The 26374-nt window shown below is 40.6% G+C and overlaps 3 protein-coding genes across 4 annotated transcripts in view; all 3 read left to right on the top strand.

Moving 5' to 3' along the window:
* Positions 1–277: 277 nt before the first annotated feature.
* Positions 278–5965, top strand: ube2ka (ubiquitin-conjugating enzyme E2Ka (UBC1 homolog, yeast)). Its single transcript, XM_058063717.2, has 7 exons — positions 278–664; positions 1262–1355; positions 2428–2486; positions 2574–2656; positions 3374–3473; positions 4609–4737; positions 4831–5965. The coding sequence occupies exons 1-7, from the start codon at positions 602–604 to the stop codon at positions 4903–4905; spliced, it is 603 nt and encodes a 200-aa protein (XP_057919700.2). The 5' UTR covers positions 278–601; the 3' UTR covers positions 4906–5965.
* Positions 5966–8434: 2469 nt separating this feature from the next.
* On the top strand, positions 8435–13584 carry LOC131110517 (neuronal acetylcholine receptor subunit alpha-9-II). 2 transcript variants are annotated; one of them, XM_078788038.1, is made up of 5 exons: positions 8435–8733; positions 9677–9831; positions 9909–10089; positions 10246–10597; positions 11444–13583. In XM_078788038.1, exons 1-5 carry the CDS (start codon positions 8638–8640, stop codon positions 12193–12195), a joined length of 1536 nt encoding a protein of 511 aa, XP_078644164.1. In that variant the 5' UTR covers positions 8435–8637; the 3' UTR covers positions 12196–13583. The 2 variants fall into 2 exon arrangements, with proteins under 2 accessions (XP_078644164.1, XP_078644166.1); XM_078788040.1 differs by lacking the exon at positions 8435–8733 and having other exon boundaries at positions 9514–9839; positions 11444–13584.
* A 1556-nt stretch (positions 13585–15140) lies between these two features.
* The window catches only part of LOC131110655 (putative methyltransferase NSUN7), a 34509-nt gene continuing 23275 nt past the window's right edge, over positions 15141–26374 (top strand). Inside the window, exons 1-2 of the mRNA XM_078788041.1 lie at positions 15141–15849; positions 20351–20409. Of these exons, the coding sequence (XP_078644167.1) occupies positions 15489–15849; positions 20351–20409 (420 nt within the window). The 5' untranslated portion in view covers positions 15141–15488. The remainder of the gene's footprint in view (positions 15850–20350; positions 20410–26374) is intronic.

Raw genomic sequence — 26374 nt, 5'->3', positions numbered from 1 at the left:
TTGGAGTCTCTAAATTGTCTATACATAAGTCATGTAATTGGCTACTGTATATATATATATATATACACACACAATATACTGTGCACATTCACAATTGAAAACCTAATATTGCGAATATGTGATGTATGTTATTGATGTATATTGATTAAAAAGTATTTTCGATATAATGCTGAAGAAGTAAAACAAATCTCATTCCTTAATGGTAAGAAGACCAATGAAAATAATCATAATAATGTACGTCATGCAGTAATTAACCAATAGCAGGAGGCGTTGAGGATGCCAGTGCGGGTCACATGGCTCCTCTCAACCAGACTTGATGCAGTTTGCCATTAAAATGTTTTCATTGCCTCCAACCTTCCTACTCTCCCACATTTGATGATAGCACACGTATAGACGCAGTTCCACTAACTTAACGAGGCTACGCTGCTAAGCGGAACTGACGGCGCTCCGGGTGAACAACACAGCGGCGGTTATTTTGGAGGTTGTTACCTAAAAGCGGCTCCTGTGTGGGCACAACAGGCTAGCTAACGTTCGTCAGGCCGGGACAGAACTAGCGGCGAGGAGGCCCCAAACGGCACAGGAACTCGGGGGGAAAAAAATCATGGCGAACATCGCAGTTCAGAGGATAAAACGGGAATTCAAGGAGGTGCTCAAAAGCGAAGAGGTGAGTCTCCGTGTTTGCTGTCGGGATATTGCCGCTTTTCTTTGTCCTCGGTGTGGCTAAAAAAACGCCAGTGACGCGTCGCTGGCTTCAGCTGTCAGCTTGCTAACCTCCATGTAGCTAGCTTTAGCTAGCCGAGGCAGCGCCGTCATTCGGCTTCACTAATTGCACCACATAGCTTCCAGCTCATAATATTAGTCATGGTTAATATTTACTAGTAGTTCTAACCTCTCGTATAAGCACATTTCAAATAAAGGGCAAATTATTATTTCATATTGCGTTCGGGGATTTCATGCTAGCGTACGGTAACTATGCTAGCCGAGTTAGCCATCAAAGATAGCTTGTGAAAGTCATGTCATTGATTCACTATATGTATAGTTTTTGTTTCGTTCAACCTGGAAGTTTCTATGGAAGTTTGGGATAACTTAGTGTAAAGCTCTATCCGGTGGTAGTGTTGTTGGGGTGGGGGGGTGTCAGTTTATGCTGCATAGGCAGGTTTGTGCTTGACAGCAAGCTCAATTAACACTTTGCAGTCTGTCCTCTTTGCTCACGTTAACACGCTTTTTTTTTTTTTTTGCTTTTCCCCTCCCATCATTCCAGACGAGCAGAAACCAGATTAAGGTGGATCTGGTAAACGAGAACTTCACAGAACTTAAAGGGGAGATAGCAGGGCCACCTGACACACCATATGAAGGTGAGAGGCCCACTGGAGACTCCTTGCTTAAACATCAATGCTTAATATCCAATAGCACTCTTGCCCGTTGCAGCCATTAACTTCATCCTTGCAGCGACCTCACAAAATAACAACTTTAAAGCGGCCCCTCTGTGTTTATGAAAGCTCTGAATGTTCATGAATGGCTCTCCATGCGGCGAGTTCCAGAAACACATGGACATTTATGTTAAACGACATTTCGGGTCAACGGCTTTCATCACAAACGCTGCACACATAGCAGACAGTCATGCAATTGCTCCTCCACAATAACTTTTCAAAAATGTTCACAATACGAAGCACTGGGAATACTTGAAATCACTTTTTCTTTCTGTCATGTATGGATATAAAAGGTATTCCAACACCTGTAATCTTACAGGCATCTTTTCATAGCGCTCAACTGCAGCAACAGCTATCCTGAGTTCACTTGCATGGAAAATAAAATAAAATGAAAGTAACTCATAAATACATTGAAAATGAATAAAAGTAAAAACACTATAAGATTATATACAAAAAAACTTAACATGGCCTTTTTTGTAAGGAAAACATGCATTTAAGTCTGCACACACACACACCTTTGATTTCAGAATCCATCCTTTGATGTTATGCATATCATAACACAAAAGTTTGAACACTAACCATACGAAATGTTCAATATCATTGGAGGCAACGCTTGCTTTCATTAAAAACTGTGACACCCATGAATCCACATTCGTAAAAGCATGAAAAAAACCAAAAAAACCTTAAACTGTATTATGGAAAGCAGGAAGTGAACAAATGTAACAGTTACTGATTGTAAAAGTACCAGATGGAGGGGTAGGATTTAATAAGCTTTGCTTCTTCCTACTCCTTTTGGACATGTGGAACTGTGAACTGATTATGTGATGCATTCAATTGTAATCTGATGTATGTTCAAATGAAATTAAACCATTACCATTACCATGACCTTCTCGCCTGGTGCTTATGCTTTGCAGTGGTAACAAGCTCCTATATCCTTACCTGCCTTTTGTTACATCAATAACATATCTGTTAATGATGATTGTTTTTTTTCTTCCAGGAGGTAGATATCAACTAGAAATAAAAATTCCAGAGACATATCCTTTCAATCCACCCAAGGTAAAATATCCACTGGTGTCGTTCATTATTCATGAGTGTTGGACATCCCGTGTAACTTATTTTCCCCCCCTCCCCCTTGTCACTCAGGTGCGGTTTATCACAAAGATCTGGCATCCCAACATAAGTTCGGTCACAGGTGCAATATGTTTGGACATTCTCAAAGACCAGTGGTGAGTAACTTTTTCTCGGTCGTGTTACACATTTCTAAGATAACAAAGCCTTTGGTTTCTTTTAAGTGAATGCACTTAAAAGCCCGGCGCTGTTCTGTGTAGTTGAAGTGATGACTAGAGTTTTTTTATTTTTTAATTTTTTTTTTAGACACTGTCATAATGTGTGTTAACAGCAAGCAGCGTACTTGCATGAATTAACTCGAAACAAATGCACACATTAGCACGCACTAATGTCATCAGACTTTATCTTTATGCATTCCCACATAGTATCAGCATTTGGGACCAAATATGAGGTGAAAGACAAACGGGGTGAAGACTAGTCTAGTAGTCTCATCTGTGCAGCGGGAGAACATTAGCATATGGACGCATCTCTGGTGCGTTCGAGGACCGTCGAAGAAAGTGGGATCACCAATACTCGATGAATCAAAACAACATAAACTGGGATTTCTATCTGTGTATGTTTTGAATAAAATAATGGACCATGTTTCCAAAATGTGTATGCATTTAAATATTCATTGTAGTATAAGTTTTTTAAGTGTATATTTTACTTAAAAAAGAAATCAATGTCCCTCAAAGTTTACCTGGCCCGGTGGTTGGGGACCCCTGCCTCATGTGATAAGAAAATATTTTTGGGCCAAGCAAAACAAAACGTGTCCATACCTGCCAGCAAATGTATTGTGTTGATGATGTAAACAATGCGATGTACGTGTCTGTCAGGGCGGCGGCCATGACGCTGAGGACAGTCCTTTTGTCACTACAAGCTTTATTGGCAGCTGCAGAGCCAGATGATCCACAGGACGCCGTGGTAGCCAATCAGGTGGGTGTGCACCAATGTCTGGATAGTGTGTTGGTCGGATGTGCATTTCTAGGGGATTTAGCGGAGTTGGATCCCATAAAGACTTGATATTATATTATTAATTTCAGCCTTAATCGTCCATCACGCCCAAAGTGGCCTAACGTTTATATACAAATATAAACATCCAAGCATGGCGTCAGAGTTGAGCATCAAACTGAACATTCAGATGTTCCACATGAAATGAGATCATTAAAAAGGATCAACCTTGACATAAATAAGTCACAAGTGTATGCAGTCGGTGTTGTGGCAACCTTTTTGTCCAAATCAAAGGCGCAGAGAGTCCTCGCCACAGGCCATTCATTTTCATGGCTTGTTTTTTTTTTTTTTTGGCCCGAAGCATACTTTAAAAATAAAAACAAACATAAACTTGTTCAAGGTTTGCATTTGACTTGATTTGCATATCGGGTAAAGCACATTTATCTGCTCTACATTTTGCTGTAACACTATTTTTGTTTTAGTTAAGTTTGTTTCAGGCACGCTTATAATGTTACATTGAAATACATCACATGGTAATGGTTTTATTTCATTTGAACATGCATCAGATTACAATTGAATGCATCACATAATCAGTTCACAGTTCTTCACATGTCCAAAAGGAGTAGGAAGAAGCAAAGCTTATTAAATCCTACCCCTCCATCTGGTACTTTTACAATCAGTAACTGTTACATTTGTTCACTTCCTGCTTTCCAAATTAAAAAAAAAAAATGTTTTTTTTTTAAGTAATGTACCTCGTATCCAAGTGATATGACTATACAATGACATAATGGGTACCATAGTAAGTGTCAATATAGTGATATATATATATATATATAGCACATGACTGGTTCAAGACTGCATCATCAACTGCTTGTATTGTTTCTTGAATTCATGTTCAACATGTCCAAAAAAAGAGCAGTTTAAAGTTAGCATCGCCGCGTCACAGCAGCCACCAATTCAGTTCTAGATGATCATCAACTCTTTGTGTTCATATACACACACAGTGCTACTACAAACGTGTCTGAATGTGGAGATGTGTGGAGAATATCCATCAAATCCTAGACTGTTTTTCAGTTAGTGTCTTTTAATGAATTAATTTAAACGTGTATTTGCTCCACAGTTCAAGCAGAACCCAGAGATGTTCAAACAGACGGCGAGACTTTGGTCTCACGTCTACGCTGGCGCTCCCGTCTCCATTCTGGAGTACACACGCAAAATAGACAAACTCTGTGCCATGGGCTTTGAGAAAGTAAGTCGCTCTCAAGGTGACCTTCGGTTCACCCTCGCCGCGTCTTCCCCTGCTCATTTCTACCCGATATTCCCATGTTTGTTTTCCTCACAGAATGCAGTAATAGTGGCCTTGTCGTCGAAATCCTGGGACGTGGAGACAGCGACAGAGCTACTGCTCAGTAACTGAATCTTGACGACAACTTTTGCATCTTTCCTCATCTTCTCATCCTCCCCCACCCCCACCCCCACCTCTCAACCGCTCTCGTACAGCCTCCTCCATATTCCCGCCGTCTTTTGGCGTCTCTTCCCCGCACCGCACCTTCTGTTTCACAGTGGACTCCGCCCCCGCACTTCCCCTCTTCCCCCGCGTTCATTGCCTCTGCTGTGCCACACTCCACAATCACTTGCTCGGTGAGCGTGCATCCCCCGGTTCCCCCGAAAAAGGTCATTCAACATTCCGCTCAGTGCTACAATCATGACGTCGGACCACTTAAATACGCCCACCCACGACCGACATCACCATGTACGGCAGGCACCCAGCTCAGTCAGCACCTCACCCCCACCTATGCAGTACATGGACTTTTAGTTTGGAACACTTTTTTTGTAGGAAAGTGTGAAGCCATTCAATTAAGACTTGCCGTGATTTGGTTTCCACACACCTGGATAAAAAGGCAAATTTAATTTTAATTACCTCCCCTGCCCCCCACAAGACTACCCACATAATTCTCATACAGCCGTAATGTGATTACTGAGGGTAGCTTGGTGTAAATAAATTCCCCACATTAGATTTCATCATTTAAATTGAGAAAGAAGGCAGGGAATATGGAAGTAAATTCCGACAGACGTGGACAAGGCTTATTCCCACACCGCTTCATTTCAGATCACGTTCCAACCCGGGTTCGCCATCACACTACATTACATACACAGTGTAATTACTCGATTCCTCTGTCCGACATCCTCCCCACCTGTTACATTACTTCTATAAAACTCACCTGTCTCTTCTCAACACATTTTTATTTTTAAAAAAAAAGGAGAAACCTTTTATTTGGGTTTGGCTGCCTACAGGAATATATTTGGATTCTTGTTTTTAGAATGGAAAAAAAAAATACAAAGACAACACATTAAACGCAACCTCCAAAGTAAAAAACAAAAAAAGAGTCAAAAGTATTGCATCACCTTGACAACGCCAACAGATAAATATGTCAAAAGATTCATCTGTAAATAAAGATAAAGTCTGTGTAAATTCATTTATTCTTGCTCTTTTGTGTGTGTTCTCTTTGTTGGATTTCATAACACACACCAACTCTGTACTGTAACTTATGTATCATGCAATATGCGGATATTTGAATAAAAACTAGGTTGAGGTCCTAAATTATCTGGAGCAATAGAAACGTAGCCAAGAGGAAATGGCGTTCCCGTCCTATAAGAGTAGTGAAACGCACTAAAATGAAGAATTAGCATGCGAAGAAGCGCTAAATGGATTATACAGTGATACCGCACACTTGAGCTCCTCTGCCATTGTGTTCATTGGCCCTGCGGCGTGAGCTTATTTTTAGCGCATTCAGAGCAGGGGAATAAGGAAGGGTTATAATCATGTATCATAAAATACAGATCACCTTACACGCACTGAGGCTTGTGACTATAATGAACGGGGTAACAGATGGCGTGCCGACTAGCCTGTTGTGCATCTTTGATGCTCTCCAGCAAAACCAATGGACTTTATTTAAAGCTACGCAATTTCCCATAACGGAACACGCGACTTATCACGTCTTACCAGGCATTAAGTGCAAAAGTCAGCACATTTTAATCCACAAAAGCCCCCCCCCCACGACCGACAACAACTGGAAGGTGAATTTGTTCTTTGAAACTGACCCAATTTCTTTGCATCTCCGGAGACTCTCCCCCCACCCTTCCTCTTGGATGCACTTCCCCAGACACTTCATTAGGTACACCTGCACATTTTTTTTCCACCCTCAATTCAGGAATGTATAAAATAATTGTGAAGCTGATTTAAAAATAATTTAGACCTTGAAAAGTGTCGAATTTGGAAAACTTTTATTTTCTTGCAAACATTAACTTGCACTCTTTGCTACGTAAAGACTTGAAAGACACGTCTCTCAACCACAACAGGAAGCGGAAAACCCCCGTCCCTCCAGGTGGCAACCCCTCCCCTTATCGATCGTTCCAGGGTGAATTATGTCCCGGTAACCTACCACTACAATCTCCTTTATTTTGTAGCAACTCAACATGTTATTTTTTTCCTCAGATATGTTGCTAACTTGGGCGGCACGGTGGATGAGTGGTTAGTGCGCAGACCTCACAGCTAGGAGACCAGGGTTCAATTCCACCCTCGGCCATCTCTGTGTGGAGTTTGCATGTTCTCCCCGTGCATGCGTGGGTTTCCTCCCACATTCCAAAAACATGCTAGGTTAATTAGCGACTCCAAATTGTCCATAGGTATGAATGTGAGTGTGAATGGTTGTTTGTCTATATGTGCCCTGTGATTGGCTGGCCACCAGTCCAGGGTCTACCCCGCCTCTCGCCCAAAGACAGCTGGGAGAGGCTCCAGCACCCCCGTGACCCCTGTGAGGAAAAACGGTAGAAAATGAATGAAGGAATAAATGAGTTCTCTTATTTTGTGTGGAAGTGGTAACTTTTTGGCTTCTTTTTGGCGTCCAGGGTGTACCCCACCTCTCGCCCTAAGACAGCTGGGATAGGCTCCAGCACCCCCCGCGACCCTCGTGAGGAAAAGCGGTAGAAAATGAATGAATGAATGTTGCTAACTTTTCCAGTACCTTTCCATTTAATGTCTTACTTTTGTAGTTTAACCCTTTAAAGGGCAAGTAACCATATATATGTATTCAAGTATTTCAGTGAGTGCCCTAAAAAGGGTTAACAATATGTCGATTATTTTTTGTAACATACTAAGAGCAATTTGAGTATCATGTTCCCGCCCTGAAGCTAATTAAGAACATACTCTTAATGATTCCTCCACTCTGGGCCCCCCACTGATTTGAAACGTGGTCGAAGTTTTGTTCTGCAGTAAGCAGAGGTGTGGATTTGAGTCATGCAGCTTTAACTCTATTAGAAATGAATCACATAAATGACTTGACTCAGACTTTAGTCTAATGACTTGAATTGAGATTTTCAGTAAGCATGTAAAATGTGTCCCCATTTTAAGTACAAAACAAGGCATTTTCCCACAGAATCTGCCTCATTGAATGCATCTATGAACATCCAATCAGGTTTGAGAATGGCGAGCTAGCATTAATCCGTCTATGCGTTGGCCCAAGTGTCATGATGCCAACGGACCGGGTGAGTCAGTCATGTGCGGCGAGGCAGGGACCCGTGGGCATCCTGTTTCCCGGAGTTATGTGATAGCCCGAGTTTCATTGCGTGTGTTGTCGGACCCGCTTCCTCCGCAGCAGTGCACTCCCAACTTGAGGTCCATCTTGAGGACTGTGGCATCTTCATGTGAGGAATCATGTAGGCCACAGGTTACTTGTCGGTTCTTCTCTATACCATTTGGTCAAGATGATTCGAATACTCTGCCTGGCCATGCTGCTTCCTTCAGGTAAAAAGAAAATAATTTACAAATATTTCCTCTTTAGAATTGACTGGAATTTTGTACTTGTACTTATTTTTGTGCATAGTGATTGCTGCTTCTTGTTGCTCAATTTCCCTATTGCATGTGAAATGTCACCATATTTCCCTCTTAGTACAGACTTAGTACAGACTTTGGGTTTGTACTGAAACTGTTCTACATAAAATAATACTTGCTATTTGAAGTATTGTGTTAATATTTTGAGGTGTGCAGGTCTTTTGTCCAACAGGTGAATAAAATGATAACCTTCTGTTTGTACCTGCAGTGGTCCACTCAGCGCAGGGTCGCTATGCCCACAAGCTCCTCAGCGATTTGATGGAGAACTATTCCAGCGCCCTTCGACCCGTGGAGGACACGGACCGAGCACTCAACGTCACTTTGCAGATCACGCTCTCTCAGATCAAAGATATGGTGAGTCTTCTCTCCAAATTTATTACAAATGTTAGTTACAGTATTGTCATTGAATGTGAAGCACGCCTCTTAAAGTGCAGACCGGGGCCTTCTGTTACTGAGCTGGATCAGGTTGCCGATCAGGTTGCTGTGTCAGTCTGGACTTGTTTATGGGGCATGCCTGCTATAAATACCTGTAGGGAAGACTGATAGCAGGAGACGTCTTAGAGTCACCTGAAGTGCTTCCACAATTCACCTGATATGACATTGGTGTCCAACATGTGGGCTGTGGCACACTGTAAAAATATAATTTCACAAAAAAACTAAAAGGGCTGCACGGTGGTCAAGTGGTCTCACAGCTAGGAGACCCAAGTTCAATTCCGGCCATCTCTGTGTGGAGTTTGCATGTTTTTTCCGGTTTCCTCCCCCATTTCAAAAACATGCTAGGTTAATTGGCGACTCCAAATTGTCCATAGGTATGAATGTGAGTGTGAATGGTTGTTTGTCTATATGTGCCCTGTGATTGGCTGGCCACCAGTCCAGGGTGTACCCCGCCTCTCGACCAGAAGAAAGCTGGGATAGGCTCCAGCACCCCCGCAACCCTTGTGAGGATAAGCGGTAGAAAATGAATTAATGAATGAGTTCTCTTATTTTGTGTGGAAGTGGTAACTTTTTGGCTTCTTATTTTGTCTTTCCCCACCCTCGACCATTTCTGTGTGGAGTTTGCATGTTCTCCCCGTGCATGCGTGGGCTTTCTCCGGGTACTCCGGTTTCCTCCCACATTCCAAAAGCATGCTAGGTTAATTGGCGACTCCATAGGTATGAATGTGAGTGTGAATGGTTGTTTGTCTATATGTGCCCTGTGATTGGCTGGCCAGGGAACAACAGTAAAGCTGTTTGTGCAGGTACTACCTGTACAAATGACTAATTCCACTTTGTAGATTACTGCTATGTGTACGTGCAGGATGAGAGGAACCAGGTGTTGGTGGCCTACCTGTGGATAAGACAGAAATGGCATGACGCATACCTGAAGTGGAACAAAGAGGACTACGACGGCCTGGAGATCATTCACATCCCCAGCAACCTCGTATGGAGGCCCGACCTCGTCCTCTATAACAAGTACGCCCGTAGGTCACTCATACTGTACATATGCAACTATGTCATCAATCTTAAACTGCAGTACTCCGCTTGTCCAGAGCTGACGACGCGTTGTCTGGGCCCATGGACACCAACGTGAAGCTGCGCTACAATGGCGAGATCACCTGGGACGCCCCCGCCATCACCAAGAGCTCCTGCGTGGTGGATGTCTCCTACTTCCCCTTTGACAGCCAGCAATGTAACCTGACTTTTGGATCCTGGACCTACAATGGAAACCAGGTATGAGGTATAATCGGCGACTCTCCTTGTCCTGTTCTCTGTTTGTGGGGCAGCACAAAAAGTGCGACTATTGCATGGAAATATATTTTCTTATTACATTGTTGTGCAGTTTAGTATATTCTTATAGAGCATAATTTCCACTATGCAAAATTCCAGGTGGACATCTTTATGGGCATGGACAGCGGCGACCTGTCCGACTTTGTGGAAAATGTAGAATGGGAGTGCCACGGCATGCCGGCCACCAAGAACGTCATCATGTACGGCTGTTGCTCCGACCCCTACCCCGACATCACCTACACCGTGCTCCTTCAGCGCCGTTCCTCCTTCTACATCTTCAACCTCCTCCTGCCGTGCTTCCTCATCTCCTTCTTGGCTCCTCTGGGATTCTACCTGCCCGCAGACTCCGGGGAGAAGGTTTCCCTGGGGGTGACCGTGCTTCTGGCTCTCACTGTGTTCCAGCTCATGGTGGCCGAGAGTATGCCTCCCTCGGAGAGCGTGCCTCTTATCGGTGAGAGATGACTCACTCGCAGTCTGGGGTTTGACGTTCAAGCCTGTACTATATTTAGGAATGTCTTGTTGTTTATGGTAATGGTTTTATTTCATTTGAACATGCATCAGATTACAATTGAATGCATCACATAATCAGTTCACAGTTCCACATGTCCAAAAGGAGTAGGAAGAAGCAAAGCTTATTAAATCCTACCCCTCCATCTGGTACTTTTACAATCAGTAACTGTTACATTTGTTCACTTCCTGCTTTCCTAATATAGTTTAATAATTAAATTATATTATATTATATTTTATTATATTATGTTTTGGTTTGTTTTGGTTTGTTTGGTTTGGTTTGTTTTGTTTGTTTGTTTGTTTGTTTGTTTATTTAAAAAATAAAACGTAGAACCCCGGACTCCAGATCCCTAAACCGCAACAACACCCCAGAATGAAAACGGAAAAATAACATGCAAACTACACACAGAGATGGCCGGCATTAATTTAATTTAATTTAATTTAATTTAATTTAATTTAATTTAATTTAATTTAATTTAATTTAATTTAATTTAATTTAATTTAATTTAATTTAATTTAATTTAATTTTAATTTAATTTAATTTAATTTAATTTAATTTAATTTAATTTAATTTAATTTAATTTTCAATTTCAACTAATTTTCAACTAATTTGATTTAGTTTTCATCATTCTAGCCCGATACGCCTCAAATGATAAATTATTTCTTTTTTTTAAGATTATTTAATAGCTGTTATACAAATATTGCAATCTCGTATTGATGTATTTTCCATATACAGTTTGATCGCTGGTTCTATCCACCAATGATACACCTTCTTACCTGTGTTACTCAGGCAAGTACTACATCGCCACAATGACCATGGTCACGGCCTCCACATCGCTCACCATCTTCATCATGAACATCCACTTCTGTGGCGCTGAGGCCAAACCAGTTCCCCACTGGGCCAAGGTCCTCATCATTGACTACATGTCCAAGATCTTCTGTGTGTATGAGGTGGGTGAGAACTGTGCCTCCTCCTCATCCACGTCCTCTTCTCCATCCGCTCACCCGGTCCAGAATCCTGTCACTCACAAGTACCTCACACACCATAGTCAAGCAAACGGCCATAAGAACCCAGGACCCCAGACCCCTAAACCGCAACACCACCCCAGAATGAAAACCGAGCAACACCTCACCAGAGCGGAGAGGAGTCTCTTGTCCACCTTTCCACTCGGGAAGTACGAAAGCTCCAATGGGAAGCTTTCGGCAGGGGAACGCTGTAAAGAAGACCAGAAGGTTCCGTGTTGCCCCGGCGACAAAAATCCACCCTGCTGCCTGGAGGACAAAAAACCCCCAGCCCCAGGCTCCATGGTGACATTTGGCCCATGTGTGTTATGTCGTCATAACAACGGCCTCCCCGGCGGTGACCCCAAGCTGGTGCGTAATGTCGAGTACATTGCCAATTGTTTCCGAGAGCAGAGGGCCACGTGCGCCAAGGGGGCGGAGTGGAAGAAGATTGCTAAAGTGATGGACAGGTTCTTCATGTGGATCTTCTTCATCATGGTGTTCCTCATGAGCATCCTCGTCATTGGGAAGGCCCCGTGACCTGCTTGCAACGGCCCCTTTAGCGGGGTGTTAGGAATGGAATATTTCCCCACTCCCTTCTGGATATTTGTATCTACAACACACACATAACACAATTCCAAGAACTTTCACTTTTTGGATATTGGAGAACCAGCAGCCCACCAATCTGGCTTGTGGGGAAAATATTCCATTCCAATTCCCCACTCTATTCTGGATATTTGTATCTACAACAGACACATAACGCAATTCCAAGACCTTTCACTTTTTGGAGATTGGAGAACCAGCAGCCCACCAATCTGGCTTGTGGGAAAATATTCCATTCCAATTCCCCACTCTATTCTGGATATTTGTATCTCCAACAGACACATAACACAATTCCAAGACCTTTCACTTTTTGGAGATTGGAGAAGCCACCAATTTGGCTTGTGGGAAAATATTCCATTCCAATTCACTTGGAACAAAAGGCACACTGTTGTTTTTAATTTGTTGAATTTTCTTACACTCGGTTTCATTTTGAGTCAGCCCTACTTACCAAGATAGTTTGAAACCATTTCACACCAACAGGAAGTTCCCTGACCTTGCATCTTGTTGAACCTTGGTTGGTGGGGCTAAACCTTCGTACGGTTTCTTCATACGGCATCTAAGTGTCCCAGGTCCCTCTCAAGCCCAACATCGGTTTACAGCTCCTTCACGATGTAACCATTGAATACACATAAGAGGCTTTACTGTCTGGTTAGAACGTGACCAGTGAAGACATCACGCCTCATTCACCGCAGTGAAATCAGACGCGGACGTCTCTCAAAACGCGGTGTTAGTACACACTCAGGAGTAGGTGAATTACCCCCCCCCCCCCCCTCCTATTGGAAATCTCCCAGTGAATTGTTAATGATCTGGCTTTGTTGATTCCCTGCCTGGGCTTTGTTCTTTGGAGGATGTAAGGTAATAGCGAGCATCAATTATGGACCACCACGCACACAGGCTGACATCTTCTCCTGTGGACATGCCCCCCTTCCACTGACACACACAAAAAAACACAACAACCCAATGAAATAGTGATGGAAAATAATATTAGTGTTGTGTTAATACACAATTGCATCATGTCATATGTCAAATAATGTTAGTCAATCTCAAATTCAGCTGTTCTTGGACAGAAAATATAAAAAAATAATATAATAAAAATAGTAATATAAAATAATATAAGTTGTATACATATAATTGATACAAATGTTATTTATGTAATTATAATTGTAATGTAAAACCTGGATATGAGCAATAAATGCACTTCCTAGTTTAGTTTGAATGTTTTATTAGATTATAAAACATTTTAAAATATCTTTACACATTTTTCTATTTTTGCTATTTATGTCCAGTAATATGTTGACATGTACTGCTACTACAAGTACAAGTTTTTATGCATATTTTTGTATTTTTTTTCAAAAAAATGTAATGTAAAACCTGGATATGAGCAATAAAATGCACTTCTTAGTTTAGTTTGAATGTCAGAATTTAAATAAAGTTTTATTCGATTATAAAACATTTTAAAATATTTTTACATATTTTTTCTATTTTTGCTATTTATGTCCAGTAATACTACTACTACCATAAGTACTAGTTTTTATGCATATTTTTATAATTTTTTTTGAAAAATGTAATGTAAAACCTATATATGAGCAATAAATGCACTTCCTAGTTTAGTTTGAATGTCAGAATTTAAATAAAGTTTTATTAGATTTTAAAACATTTTAAAATATCTTTACATATTTTTTCTATTTTTGCTATTTATGTCCAGTACTATGTTGACATGTACTGCTACTACGACAAATACTAGTTTTTATACATATTTTTGTAATTTTTTCGAACACGTTTTATAAATAGCAAACTGATCGTTCAAAGCACGTCTGTTTGTTTATGTAGTTACCTTAAGTCAACGGCAGAGGGCGCTGTAATGCCATATCCCGTACCACAGTACCACCCTCAGGCTGTGTTGGAAGCTGCGTGTCGTGTATTGTGGCAGTGATGCGTCACAATGCAACACAACACGCACACTGATGCACAAACCAAAATGTTAGCACTGATACTGTTTCTTCACATTTTAATATGAATATTATATACAGTATAGTAGCATAAGTAGTATTCTTACTGTTTTATGTGCTGGCAGATGCTACACAAAGGATTAGCTTTAGTGCCGAGTTGGTGTGCTGTTTACGAGGGGGGAGGCTTTGTGTCACATGGGCTCCAAATGTCGTAGCTGCGCCCCTGCAACGATCCGTCTTCTTTTCCTCCCGGAAGTTTGGGAAATGACTTGTGGACGCCATCTGCTGCATCTAATTAAGGTTTGTGATGTTTGCCATTACTTTTAACAACGCAGCAGCCCTTCACTGCATTAGGACACAAGCAAAGTTTGAGGTTGACGACTTCCTGATCCGACCTTGAAATCGGCTGACGGTTGCCATGGAGATTGAGGCGCGTCAATTTAGAAATGCAAACTTTGCTTTTAATTGTTTAAAAGAGTGTTAAATTGAATCACTGGCAGGATATGGGGATTATTTGAACACTTGCAGGGATGCTGCGGCTCATTTCGGACCGGATTTGTTGCTAAATGAAGACAATCAAGTTAGGTTGCGCTGCAAGTGCCTCAGTTACGGTACTGTATGATTACAGTCGTTCTTCTATACACCCCGGTTCGAACAGCGCTCCCTCGCTTTATCACGGTTTTGAAAAAAAAAATTGATCCCATCAGTAAAAAAATGCATATTTAAGCAAATTGTACGTATTTTTTTACACAAAATAAACATTTTGAACTTGTGAATGTAGTATCCTACATTGGTCACTAGGTGTCAGTAATCAGTGACCGACACCGAAGCGCCAGACTTGAACAACCGGTTTAAATAAATGACTTATTTAAAAAAATAAAAATAAATGCATATATTTATTAAAAATAATAAATGACTTATTTTCACTGATTATATACTTTATTGAGTTACATAGTAAAGGTTACTGTGTAGGTGTTACTTCATTGCTTAATAATGTAATGTGTAATGTAATAATTAATAATCTAGGAGATTGTAAGCAGGTTTTCAATGCCATAACTACAGAACCAATTAACAGTGATAAACGAGGGATTACAATAATGCACATGGTCACGTTTTGTCTCAAAATTTAAATATAAGACGTTCTAACCCCGCCCCCACACCAGCATATTTTTAAGTAATATTTAGTCCTATGCAGTATTTAATTAGATAAAATTCATATTGCATAGATATTAAAAATGTATTATAAAATGTATTTTTCAATGCTATTTTTTATTATTTCAGATGTCTGAGCCAACGCAAGAAGAGAAAACAGTGAAAAAAGTCATCAATGTGCGTAACTGTCGTAACTCCAAATTGAAAACTTCGCTCCAAGATGAGGACCCCGGTTCTCCACGTGACCCACACCCCGACAACGTTGACCCTCAACCCCCACAGGAGGAGCTCCTCACCACATTGCGAGGTCGTGCTGCATTTGCAGACAGCGTGTACCTGCTGGCGTCAGTCATCTTCCAGAACCACCACCGGGAGAAGCCAGCGTCCCGCCAACTGGTGAAGTACGGCAACCAGAGGGGGGTTCTTCTGCCTCACGTCAAAGATGAGATGAAACGTCCTGCTTATGAACTGGCTTTCAATGCACTCAAATGTAAGTAAAATTTAATATAGTGAAATGCATATTTTGTAAGTCCACGCTTTGTTGTTGTGGTGAATTATTTTCCAAAAGAACCGACGAAGACCAGGTCCAAAAAAAAATAATAATAATAATAATTTTATTTCATATTTTGTGACCACATGGATGCCAATTGGAGGATATTAATTTGTAGCAAGAACAGATGGAGGGCAAAAAATGGCGGAAACTCCAGTGGGAATTCCATGTGATGCTTCAGATCAATTTGTCTGCAATGTGGGTGGGGTCACCATGGTGATAAGGGCGGCTGGAATCGAGTGGAGGGGGACGGGGACGGGGGGGGGGGTGTCACTTATTGCAGCAACAACCTCATATAGGGGTGAATGATTTGGCTCGGTTTTGCTATCCATCCACTGAGCCAGGACATGCCGGAGGGGTTGGGGGGGTGAGCGTGGGGGGGTTATATATGTGCCACGGTGTTAATGCAGATCACAGCTGAGCATCCATCATCACAGGTAGCAGCAGCGCTAGGTGTCACAAGCGCAGTTTAGTGGAACACTGCGGGGTCATGGTACTTAAACTAGCAGAGGATGGAGGAACTTTGGCTAATTTTGAGGTGAAGTAAAATAAAATGATTTTCTATTATTGATAAACAAAATAAACATACATTTATATTTCATTTGGCACCAATAAATACATAAAAAGGCCCTCAACCTCTGCTTTGGAGCCGAATATATTATTACAGGGGCTGCACGGTACCCAAGTGGTTAGCGCGCAGGCCTCACAGCTAGGAGACCCGAGTTCAATTCCACCCTCGGCCATCTCTGTGTGGAGTTTGCATGATTTCTCCGGTTTCCTCCCACATTCCAAAAACATGCTAGGTTAATTAGCGACTCCAAATTAGGTATGAATGTGAGTGTGAATGGTTGTTTGTCTATATGTGCCCTGTGATTGGCTGGCCACCAGTCTAGGGTGTACCCCGCCTCTCGCCCGAAGACGGCTGGGATAGGCTCCAGCACCCCCACAACTCCTGTGGTAGAAAATGAATGAATGAATGAATGAGTTCTCCTCCTATTTTGTGTGGAAGTGGTAACTTTTTGGCTTCTTATTTTATCTTTCCCCACCCTCGGCCATCTCTGTGTGGAGTTTGCATGTTCTCCCCGTGCATGCGTGGGTTTTTTATCCGGGTACTCCGGTTTCCTCCCACATTCCAAAAACATGCTAGGTTAATTAGCGACTCCAAATTGTCCATAGGTATGAATGTGAGTGTGAATGGTTGTTTGTCTATATGTGCCTGTGAGACAGCTGGGATAGGCTCCAGCACCCCGACAACTCCCGCGGTAGAAAATGAATGAATGAATACGTTCTCCTCCTATTTTGTGTGGAAGTGGTAACTTTTTGACTTCTTATTTTGTACAGGAAAATGTACTCAAACCAAAATATGAACCAAAAAACATGCTAACTGAGGTTCCAGTGTACTTTTGTCTGCTCAGGATCATCTAATCATTAATGTTGATGTTTGATGACATCTCTTATCTTCAAGTACAAGTTGACCTTGACCCTGACGACCCCTTGGTTGTTTTTACGCGTTGCGGTCCCAGAGTGAAGGTCCACTTGATCCCTGACCTCCTCCACGTGTAGAAATACAGCTGACCTTGTCTTTGGTTAGGATTTCAATTCTTTCCTTCCCTGCAACATTCCGTCTTTCCCCTCCTCTTCCCAAAAAGGTCACATGACTGCGTGACTGCGTTTGCCGTACTGCGACTGGAGACACTCTTTGGACTTTGTGTCTGCTTGGATTTAGAGCATGAAAGAGAAGAAGAGTCTTTTTTTTTTTCGTGTCCTTCGCCGCCAGTCGCTGCTACAACACCGTCGACCTCAGCAAATATTCCGTCTCGAAGACGGAGTTGCCATTTAGAGCGTAGAGTTGGTGATAATAACACCCGATTTACGATGTGATGTCATCTCGTTTTGGCGGCTCCCTGTTTGATTCATCTGCAGTCAGGTGGAACGACGTGGAAACCAGCCAAAGACCAGACCCAAAGGTTTTATTTGACCACAGTCGTCATCAGTCAGGTCTAGAAGGGAACAGCTACAGGCTGCACCTGCTGTGTAAACGTGTCAACTGGAGATGATTCATACAAAAATATTGTTTATATTTACTCCATACACTGTGTGTGTTTCGTTTTTTTTTTATTTTGCTTCTAATGCACTTTAAGGTAAAAAAAAAAACATGAGAAACCTCACACACTCTCAACAGGGGCCCCAGGAGCACCCAAAAATGGCATAAAATGCCAAAATTTTAGGGCGTCAATTTTTGAAAAAAAACGTAAGGGGTTAGTATGTCTTTTTTTTTTTTCATTTTTTTCAGTTTTTTTCAACTTGCTTTTAATGCACTTTTCTGGTTAAAAAAACATGGGAAACCTCACACACACTCAACAGGGGCCCCAGGAGCCCCCAAAATGGCATAAAATGCCAAAATTTTAGGGTGTCAATTTTTGACAAAAAAACGTAAGGGGTTAGTATGTCGTTTTTTTCAGTTTTTTCATTTTTTTTCAACTTGCTTCTAATGCACTTTTCTGCTCAAAATAAAGGAGAAACCTTACACACACTCAAGAGGGGCCCCAGGAGCCCCCCAAAATGGCATAAAATGCCAAAATTTTAGGGTGTCAATTTTTGACAAAAAACGTAAGGGGTTAGTATGTCGTTTTTTTCAGTTTTTCCATTTTTTTTCAACTTGCTTCTAATGCACTTTTCTGCTCAAAATAAAGGAGAAACCTCACACACACTAAACAGGGGCCCCAGGAGCCCCCCAAAATGGCATAAAATGCCAAAATTTTAGGGTGTCAATTTTTGACAAAAAACGTAAGGGGTTAGTAAGTCGTTTTTTTCAGTTTTTTCAGTTTTTTCAACTTGCTTCTAATGTACTTTTCTGCTCAAAATAAAGGAGAAACCTTGCACACTCAAGAGGGGCCCCAGGAGCCCCCCAAAATGGCATAAAATGCCAAAATTTTATGGTGTCAATTTTTGACAAAAAACGTAAGGGGTTAGTATGTCGTTTTTTTCAGTTTTTTCATTTTTCTTCAACTTTCTTGTAATGCACTTTTCTGCTAAAAAAACATGGGAAACCTCACACGCACTCAACAGGGGCCCCAGGAGCCCCCCAAAATGGCATAAAATGCCAAAATTTTAGGGTGTCAATTTTTGACAAAAAAACGTAAGGGGTTAGTATGTCGTTTTTTTCAGTTTTTTTAATTTTTTTTCAACTTGCTTCTAATGCACTTTTCTGCTCAAAATAAAGGAGAAACCTCACACACACTCAAGAGGGGCCCCAGGAGCCCCCCAAAATGGCATAAAATGCCAAAATTTTAGGGTGTCAATTTTTGAAAAAAAACGTAAGGGGTTAGTATGTCGTTTTTTTCAGTTTTTTCATTTTTTTTCAACTTGCTTCTAATGCACTTTTCTGGTCAAAAAAACATAGGAAACCTCACACACACTCAACAGGGGCCCCAGGAGCATCCAAAAATGGCATAAAATGCAAAACTTTTAGGGTGTCAATTTTTGAAAAAAAACGTAAGGGGTTAGTAAGTCGTTTTTTTCAGTTTTTTCAGTTTTTTCAACTTGCTTCTAATGTACTTTTCTGCTCAAAATAAAGGAGAAACCTTACACACACTCAAGAGGGGCCCCAGGAGCCCCCCAAAATGGCATAAAATGCCAAAATTTTAGAGCGTCAATTTTTGAAAAAAAAACGTAAGGGTAACGTAGTATGTCGTTTTTTTCAACTTGCTTCTAATGCACTTTTCTGGTCAAAAAAACATGGGAAACCTCACACAGAACAGCGGCTTGAGACGTTGTGAGACGAAACGATGCATTTCTGAAAATGCTGCAAATATTTGACAGACGGTATGAATTGCCAATGAGAAAATTTACATCATATACAACTTTACAGTGTGAAAGACTCATTATTATTATTATTATCTTATCATAGCATTAGTGGTTCATTCGGGCTCCAAAAACGTTCCCCAATAATCCCCACCCTAACTAATGAATGTGCTTTCAAGTATTTCTTCCTGCCAGTGGCGCTAACAATGCATGTGATCTTTCACACTCACTCGTTGCAGATGCAATCAAAGAGGCAGATGAAGAATGGATTAACTGTAATTAAACCCCAATTAAGCGTTAAATCACAGGAAATGAACCTTGGTCTGATTGAATTGTCCTTTCAAATTGAATTAGGAGCCTTTGGAGATGTCTTCAAAAGCCAGTCTTGTTTTTGTACACGTATTTTTATGATATGATATGTCATTTTGATCTTCAATGGAGACGTTCTATAACATAATAAATAATAAATAATGTGTCTGAGTCTCTAAATGAAAAAGCCAGGATTTGTTGTGCAGTGATATCGATACAACTCCGAAGATAGGGGTTTATATTAATTATAGCGCATTATTAGTTATGATCATGCTCACTGATGACAAGTAGTGGAAAAGCTCCTAAGTATTGTTTTGTTTTTGCACAGATCAAGAACTGCTGGAGGACATCATAACCGACAGCGGCTTGTTCCTCTCTCACCCAATAGTAAGTGAGCTGTGACGGCGACATCTACACAACACCCACATCTGGGGTGTGTACTTTACACTTCCTGTTGGTCAAGAAGCAAGTTGAAAAAACTAAAAAAAACGACATACTACTACCACCCTTACGTTTTTTTTTTCAAAAATTGACGCCCTAAAATTTTAGCATTTTATGCCATTTTTGGGTGCTCCTGGGGCCCCTGTTGAGTGTGTGTGTGGTTTCCTCTGTTTTTTTGACCAGAAAAGTGCAGTAGAAGCAAGTTGAAAAAACTGAAAAAAACGACATACTAACCCCTAACGTTTTTTTTTTTCAAAAATTGACGCCCTAACATTTTGGCATTTTATGCCATTTTTGGGTGCTCCTGGGGCCCCTGTTGAGTGGGTGTGGGGTTTCCCCCCCTTTTTTGAGCAGAAAAGTGCATTAGAAGCAAGTTGAAAAAACTGAAAAAAACGACATACTAACCCCTTACGTTTTTTTTCAAAAATTGACGCCCTAAAATTTTGGCATTTTATGCCATTTTTGGGTGCTCCTGGGGCCCCTGTTGAGTGTGTGTGAGGTTTCCTGTGTTTTTTCCACCATAAAAATGCATTAGAAGCAAGTTGAAAAAAATGAAAAAAAAACGACATACTAACCCCTTACGTTTTTTTGTCAAAAATTGACGCCCTAAAATTTTGGCATTTTATGCCATTTTTGGGTGCTCCTGGGGCCCCTGTTGAGTGTGTGTGAGGTTTTCCCTGTTTTTTTGACCAGAAAAGTGCATTAGAAGCAAGTTTGAAAAACGTAAAAAAACTGAAAAAAACGACATACTAACCCCTTATGTTTTTTTTCAAAAATTGACGCCCTAAAATTTTGGCATTTTATGCCATTTTTGGGTGCTCCTGGGGCCCCTGTTGAGTGTGTGTGAGGTTTCCTGTGTTTTTTCCACCATAAAAATGCATTAGAAGCAAGTTGAAAAAAATGAAAAAAAACGACATACTAACCCCTTACGTTTTTTTTGTCAAAAATTGACGCCCTAAAATTTTGGCATTTTATGCCATTTTGGGGTGCTCCTGGGGCCCCTGTTGAGTGTGTGTGAGGTTTTCCCTGTTTTTTTGACCAGAAAAGTGCATTAGAAGCAAGTTTGAAAAACGTAAAAAAAATGAAAAAAACGACATACTAACCCCTTACGTTTTTTTGTCAAAAATTGACGCCCTAAAATTTTGGCATTTTATGCCATTTTTGGGTGCTCCTGGGACCCCTGTTGAGTGTGTGTGGGGTTTTCCCCCCTTTTTTGAGCAGAAAAGTGCATTAGAAGCAAGTTGAAAAAACTGAAAAAAACGACATACTAACCCCTTACGTTTTTTTTCAAAAATTGACGCCCTAAAATTTTGGCATTTTATGCCATTTTTGGGTGCTCCTGGGGCCCCTGTTGAGTGTGTGTGGGGTTTCCTCTGTTTTTTTGAGCAGAAAAGTGCATTAGAAGCAAGTTGAAAAAACTGAAAAAAACGACATACTAACCCCTTACGTTTTTTTTCAAAAATTGACACCCTAAAAATTTGGCATTTTATGCCATTTTTGGGTGCTCCTGGGGCCCCTGTTGAGTGTGTGTGAGGTTTTCCCTGTTTTTTTTGACCCGAAAAGTGCATTAGAAGCAAGTTGAAAAAACTGAAAAAAACGACATACTAACCCCTTATGTTTTTTTTCAAAAATTGACGCCCTAAAATTTTGGCATTTTATGCCATTTTTGGGTGCTCCTGGGGCCCCTGTTGAGTGTGTGTGAGGTTTTCCCTGTTTTTTTGACCAGAAAAGTGCATTAGAAGCAAGTTTGAAAAACGTAAAAAAACTGAAAAAAACGACATACTAACCCCTTACGTTTTTTTTCAAAAATTGACGCCCTAAAATTTTGGCATTTTATGCCATTTTTGGGTGCTCCTGGGGCCCCTGTTGAGTGTGTGTGAGGTTTCCTGTGTTTTTTCCACCATAAAAATGCATTAGAAGCAAGTTGAAAAAAATGAAAAAAAAAACGACATACTAACCCCTTACGTTTTTTTGTCAAAAATTGACGCCCTAACATTTTGGCATTTTATGCCATTTTTGGGTGCTCCTGGGGCCCCTGTTGAGTGTGTGTGAGGTTTTCCCTGTTTTTTTGACCAGAAAAGTGCATTAGAAGCAAGTTTGAAAAACTTCAAAAAACTGAAAAAAACGACATACTAACCCCTTACGTTTTTTTGTCAAAAATTGACGCCCTAAAATTTTGGCATTTTATGCCATTTTTGGGTGCTCTTGGGGCCCCTGTTGAGTGTGTGTGAGGTTTTACCCGTTTTTTTTACCCAAAAAGTGCATTAGAAGCAAGTTGAAAAAAAATGAAAAAAACGACATACTAACCCCTTACGTTTTTTTTTTCAAAAATTGACGCCCTAACATTTTGGCATTTTATGCCATTTTTGGGTGCTCCTGGGGCCCCTGTTGAGTGTGTGTGAGGTTTTCCCTGTTTTTTTTGACCCGAAAAGTGCATTAGAAGCAAGTTGAAAAAACTGAAAAAAACGACATACTAACCCCTTACGTTTTTTTGTCAAAAATTGACGCCCTAAAATTTTGGCATTTTATGCCATTTTTGGGTGCTCCTGGGGCCCCTGTTGAGTGTGTGTGAGGTTTTCCCTGTTTTTTTGACCAGAAAAGTGCATTAGAAGCAAGTTTGAAAAACGTAAAAAAACTGAAAAAAACGACATACTAACCCCTTATGTTTTTTTTCAAAAATTGACGCCCTAAAATTTTGGCATTTTATGCCATTTTTGGGTGCTCCTGGGGCCCCTGTTGAGTGTGTGTGAGGTTTCCTGTGTTTTTTCCACCATAAAAATGCATTAGAAGCAAGTTGAAAAAAATGAAAAAAAACGACATACTAACCCCTTACGTTTTTTTTGTCAAAAATTGACGCCCTAAAATTTTGGCATTTTATGCCATTTTGGGGTGCTCCTGGGGCCCCTGTTGAGTGTGTGTGAGGTTTTCCCTGTTTTTTTGACCAGAAAAGTGCATTAGAAGCAAGTTTGAAAAACGTAAAAAAAATGAAAAAAACGACATACTAACCCCTTACGTTTTTTTTCAAAAATTGACGCCCTAAAATTTTGGCATTTTATGCCATTTTTGGGTGCTCCTGGGGCCCCTGTTGAGTGTGTGTGGGGTTTCCTCTGTTTTTTTGACCAGAAAAGTGCATTAGAAGCAAGTTGAAAAAACTGAAAAAAACGACATACTAACCCCTTACGTTTTTTTTCAAAAATTGACGCCCTAAAATTTTGGCATTTTATGCCATTTTTGGGTGCTCCTGGGGCCCCTGTTGAGTGTGTGTGGGGTTTCCTCTGTTTTTTTGAGCAGAAAAGTGCATTAGAAGCAAGTTGAAAAAACTGAAAAAAACGACATACTAACCCCTTACGTTTTTTTTCAAAAATTGACACCCTAAAAATTTGGCATTTTATGCCATTTTTGGGTGCTCCTGGGGCCCCTGTTGAGTGTGTGTGAGGTTTCCCCCCCCTTTTTTGAGCAGAAAAGTGCATTAGAAGCAAGTTGAAAAAACTGAAAAAAACGACATACTAACCCCTTACGTTTTTTTTCAAAAATTGACACCCTAAAATTTTGGCATTTTATGCCTTTTTTGGGTGCTCCTGGGGCCCCTGTTGAGTGTGTGTGGGGTTTCCTCTGTTTTTTTGAGCAGAAAAGTGCATTAGAAGCAAGTTGAAAAAACTGAAAAAAACGACATACTAACCCCTTACGTTTTTTTTCAAAAATTGACACCCTAAAAATTTGGCATTTTATGCCATTTTTGGGTGCTCCTGGGGCCCCTGTTGAGTGTGTGTGAGGTTTTCCCTGTTTTTTTTGACCCGAAAAGTGCATTAGAAGCAAGTTGAAAAAAAATGAAAAAAACGACATACTAACCCCTTACGTTTTTTTTTTCAAAAATTGACGCCCTAACATTTTGGCATTTTATGCCATTTTTGGGTGCTCCTGGGGCCCCTGTTGAGTGTGTGTGAGGTTTTCCCTGTTTTTTTTGACCCGAAAAGTGCATTAGAAGCAAGTTGAAAAAACTGAAAAAAACGACATACTAACCCCTTACGTTTTTTTGTCAAAAATTGACGCCCTAAAATTTTGGCATTTTATGCCATTTTTGGGTGCTCCTGGGGCCCCTGTTGAGTGTGTGTGAGGTTTTCCCTGTTTTTTTGACCAGAAAAGTGCATTAGAAGCAAGTTTGAAAAACGTAAAAAAACTGAAAAAAACGACATACTAACCCCTTATGTTTTTTTTCAAAAATTGACGCCCTAAAATTTTGGCATTTTATGCCATTTTTGGGTGCTCCTGGGGCCCCTGTTGAGTGTGTGTGAGGTTTCCTGTGTTTTTTCCACCATAAAAATGCATTAGAAGCAAGTTGAAAAAAATGAAAAAAAACGACATACTAACCCCTTACGTTTTTTTTGTCAAAAATTGACGCCCTAAAATTTTGGCATTTTATGCCATTTTGGGGTGCTCCTGGGGCCCCTGTTGAGTGTGTGTGAGGTTTTCCCTGTTTTTTTGACCAGAAAAGTGCATTAGAAGCAAGTTTGAAAAACGTAAAAAAAATGAAAAAAACGACATACTAACCCCTTACGTTTTTTTTCAAAAATTGACGCCCTAAAATTTTGGCATTTTATGCCATTTTTGGGTGCTCCTGGGGCCCCTGTTGAGTGTGTGTGGGGTTTCCTCTGTTTTTTTGACCAGAAAAGTGCATTAGAAGCAAGTTGAAAAAACTGAAAAAAACGACATACTAACCCCTTACGTTTTTTTTCAAAAATTGACGCCCTAAAATTTTGGCATTTTATGCCATTTTTGGGTGCTCCTGGGGCCCCTGTTGAGTGTGTGTGGGGTTTCCTCTGTTTTTTTGAGCAGAAAAGTGCATTAGAAGCAAGTTGAAAAAACTGAAAAAAACGACATACTAACCCCTTACGTTTTTTTTCAAAAATTGACACCCTAAAAATTTGGCATTTTATGCCATTTTTGGGTGCTCCTGGGGCCCCTGTTGAGTGTGTGTGAGGTTTTCCCTGTTTTTTTTGACCCGAAAAGTGCATTAGAAGCAAGTTGAAAAAACTGAAAAAAACGACATACTAACCCCTTATGTTTTTTTTCAAAAATTGACGCCCTAAAATTTTGGCATTTTATGCCATTTTTGGGTGCTCCTGGGGCCCCTGTTGAGTGTGTGTGAGGTTTTCCCTGTTTTTTTGACCAGAAAAGTGCATTAGAAGCAAGTTTGAAAAACTTAAAAAAACGACATACTAACCCCTTACGTTTTTTTTCAAAAATTGACGCCCTAAAATTTTGGCATTTTATGCCATTTTTGGGTGCTCCTGGGGCCCCTGTTGAGTGTGTGTGAGGTTTCCTGTGTTTTTTCCACCATAAAAATGCATTAGAAGCAAGTTGAAAAAAATGAAAAAAAACGACATACTAACCCCTTACGTTTTTTTGTCAAAAATTGACGCCCTAACATTTTGGCATTTTATGCCATTTTTGGGTGCTCCTGGGGCCCCTGTTGAGTGTGTGTGGGGTTTCCCCCCCCTTTTTTGAGCAGAAAAGTGCATTAGAAGCAAGTTGAAAAAACTGAAAAAAACGACATACTAACCCCTTACGTTTTTTTTCAAAAATTGACACCCTAAAATTTTGGCATTTTATGCCTTTTTTGGGTGCTCCTGGGGCCCCTGTTGAGTGTGTGTGGGGTTTCCTCTGTTTTTTTGAGCAGAAAAGTGCATTAGAAGCAAGTTGAAAAAACTGAAAAAAACGACATACTAACCCCTTACGTTTTTTTTCAAAAATTGACACCCTAAAAATTTGGCATTTTATGCCATTTTTGGGTGCTCCTGGGGCCCCTGTTGAGTGTGTGTGAGGTTTTCCCTGTTTTTTTTGACCCAAAAAGTGCATTAGAAGCAAGTTGAAAAAACTGAAAAAAACGACATACTAACCCCCTTATGTTTTT

Source organism: Doryrhamphus excisus, linkage group LG22 (genome assembly GCF_037039965.1).
Source record: "Doryrhamphus excisus strain RoL-2023G ecotype Guam linkage group LG22, RoL_Dexc_Guam_v1.1, whole genome shotgun sequence".
Taxonomy (NCBI): Eukaryota; Metazoa; Chordata; class Actinopteri; order Syngnathiformes; family Syngnathidae; genus Doryrhamphus; species Doryrhamphus excisus.
Note: the sequence above shows the minus strand (reverse complement) of the source record. Positions and strands in the feature narration are given on the sequence as shown.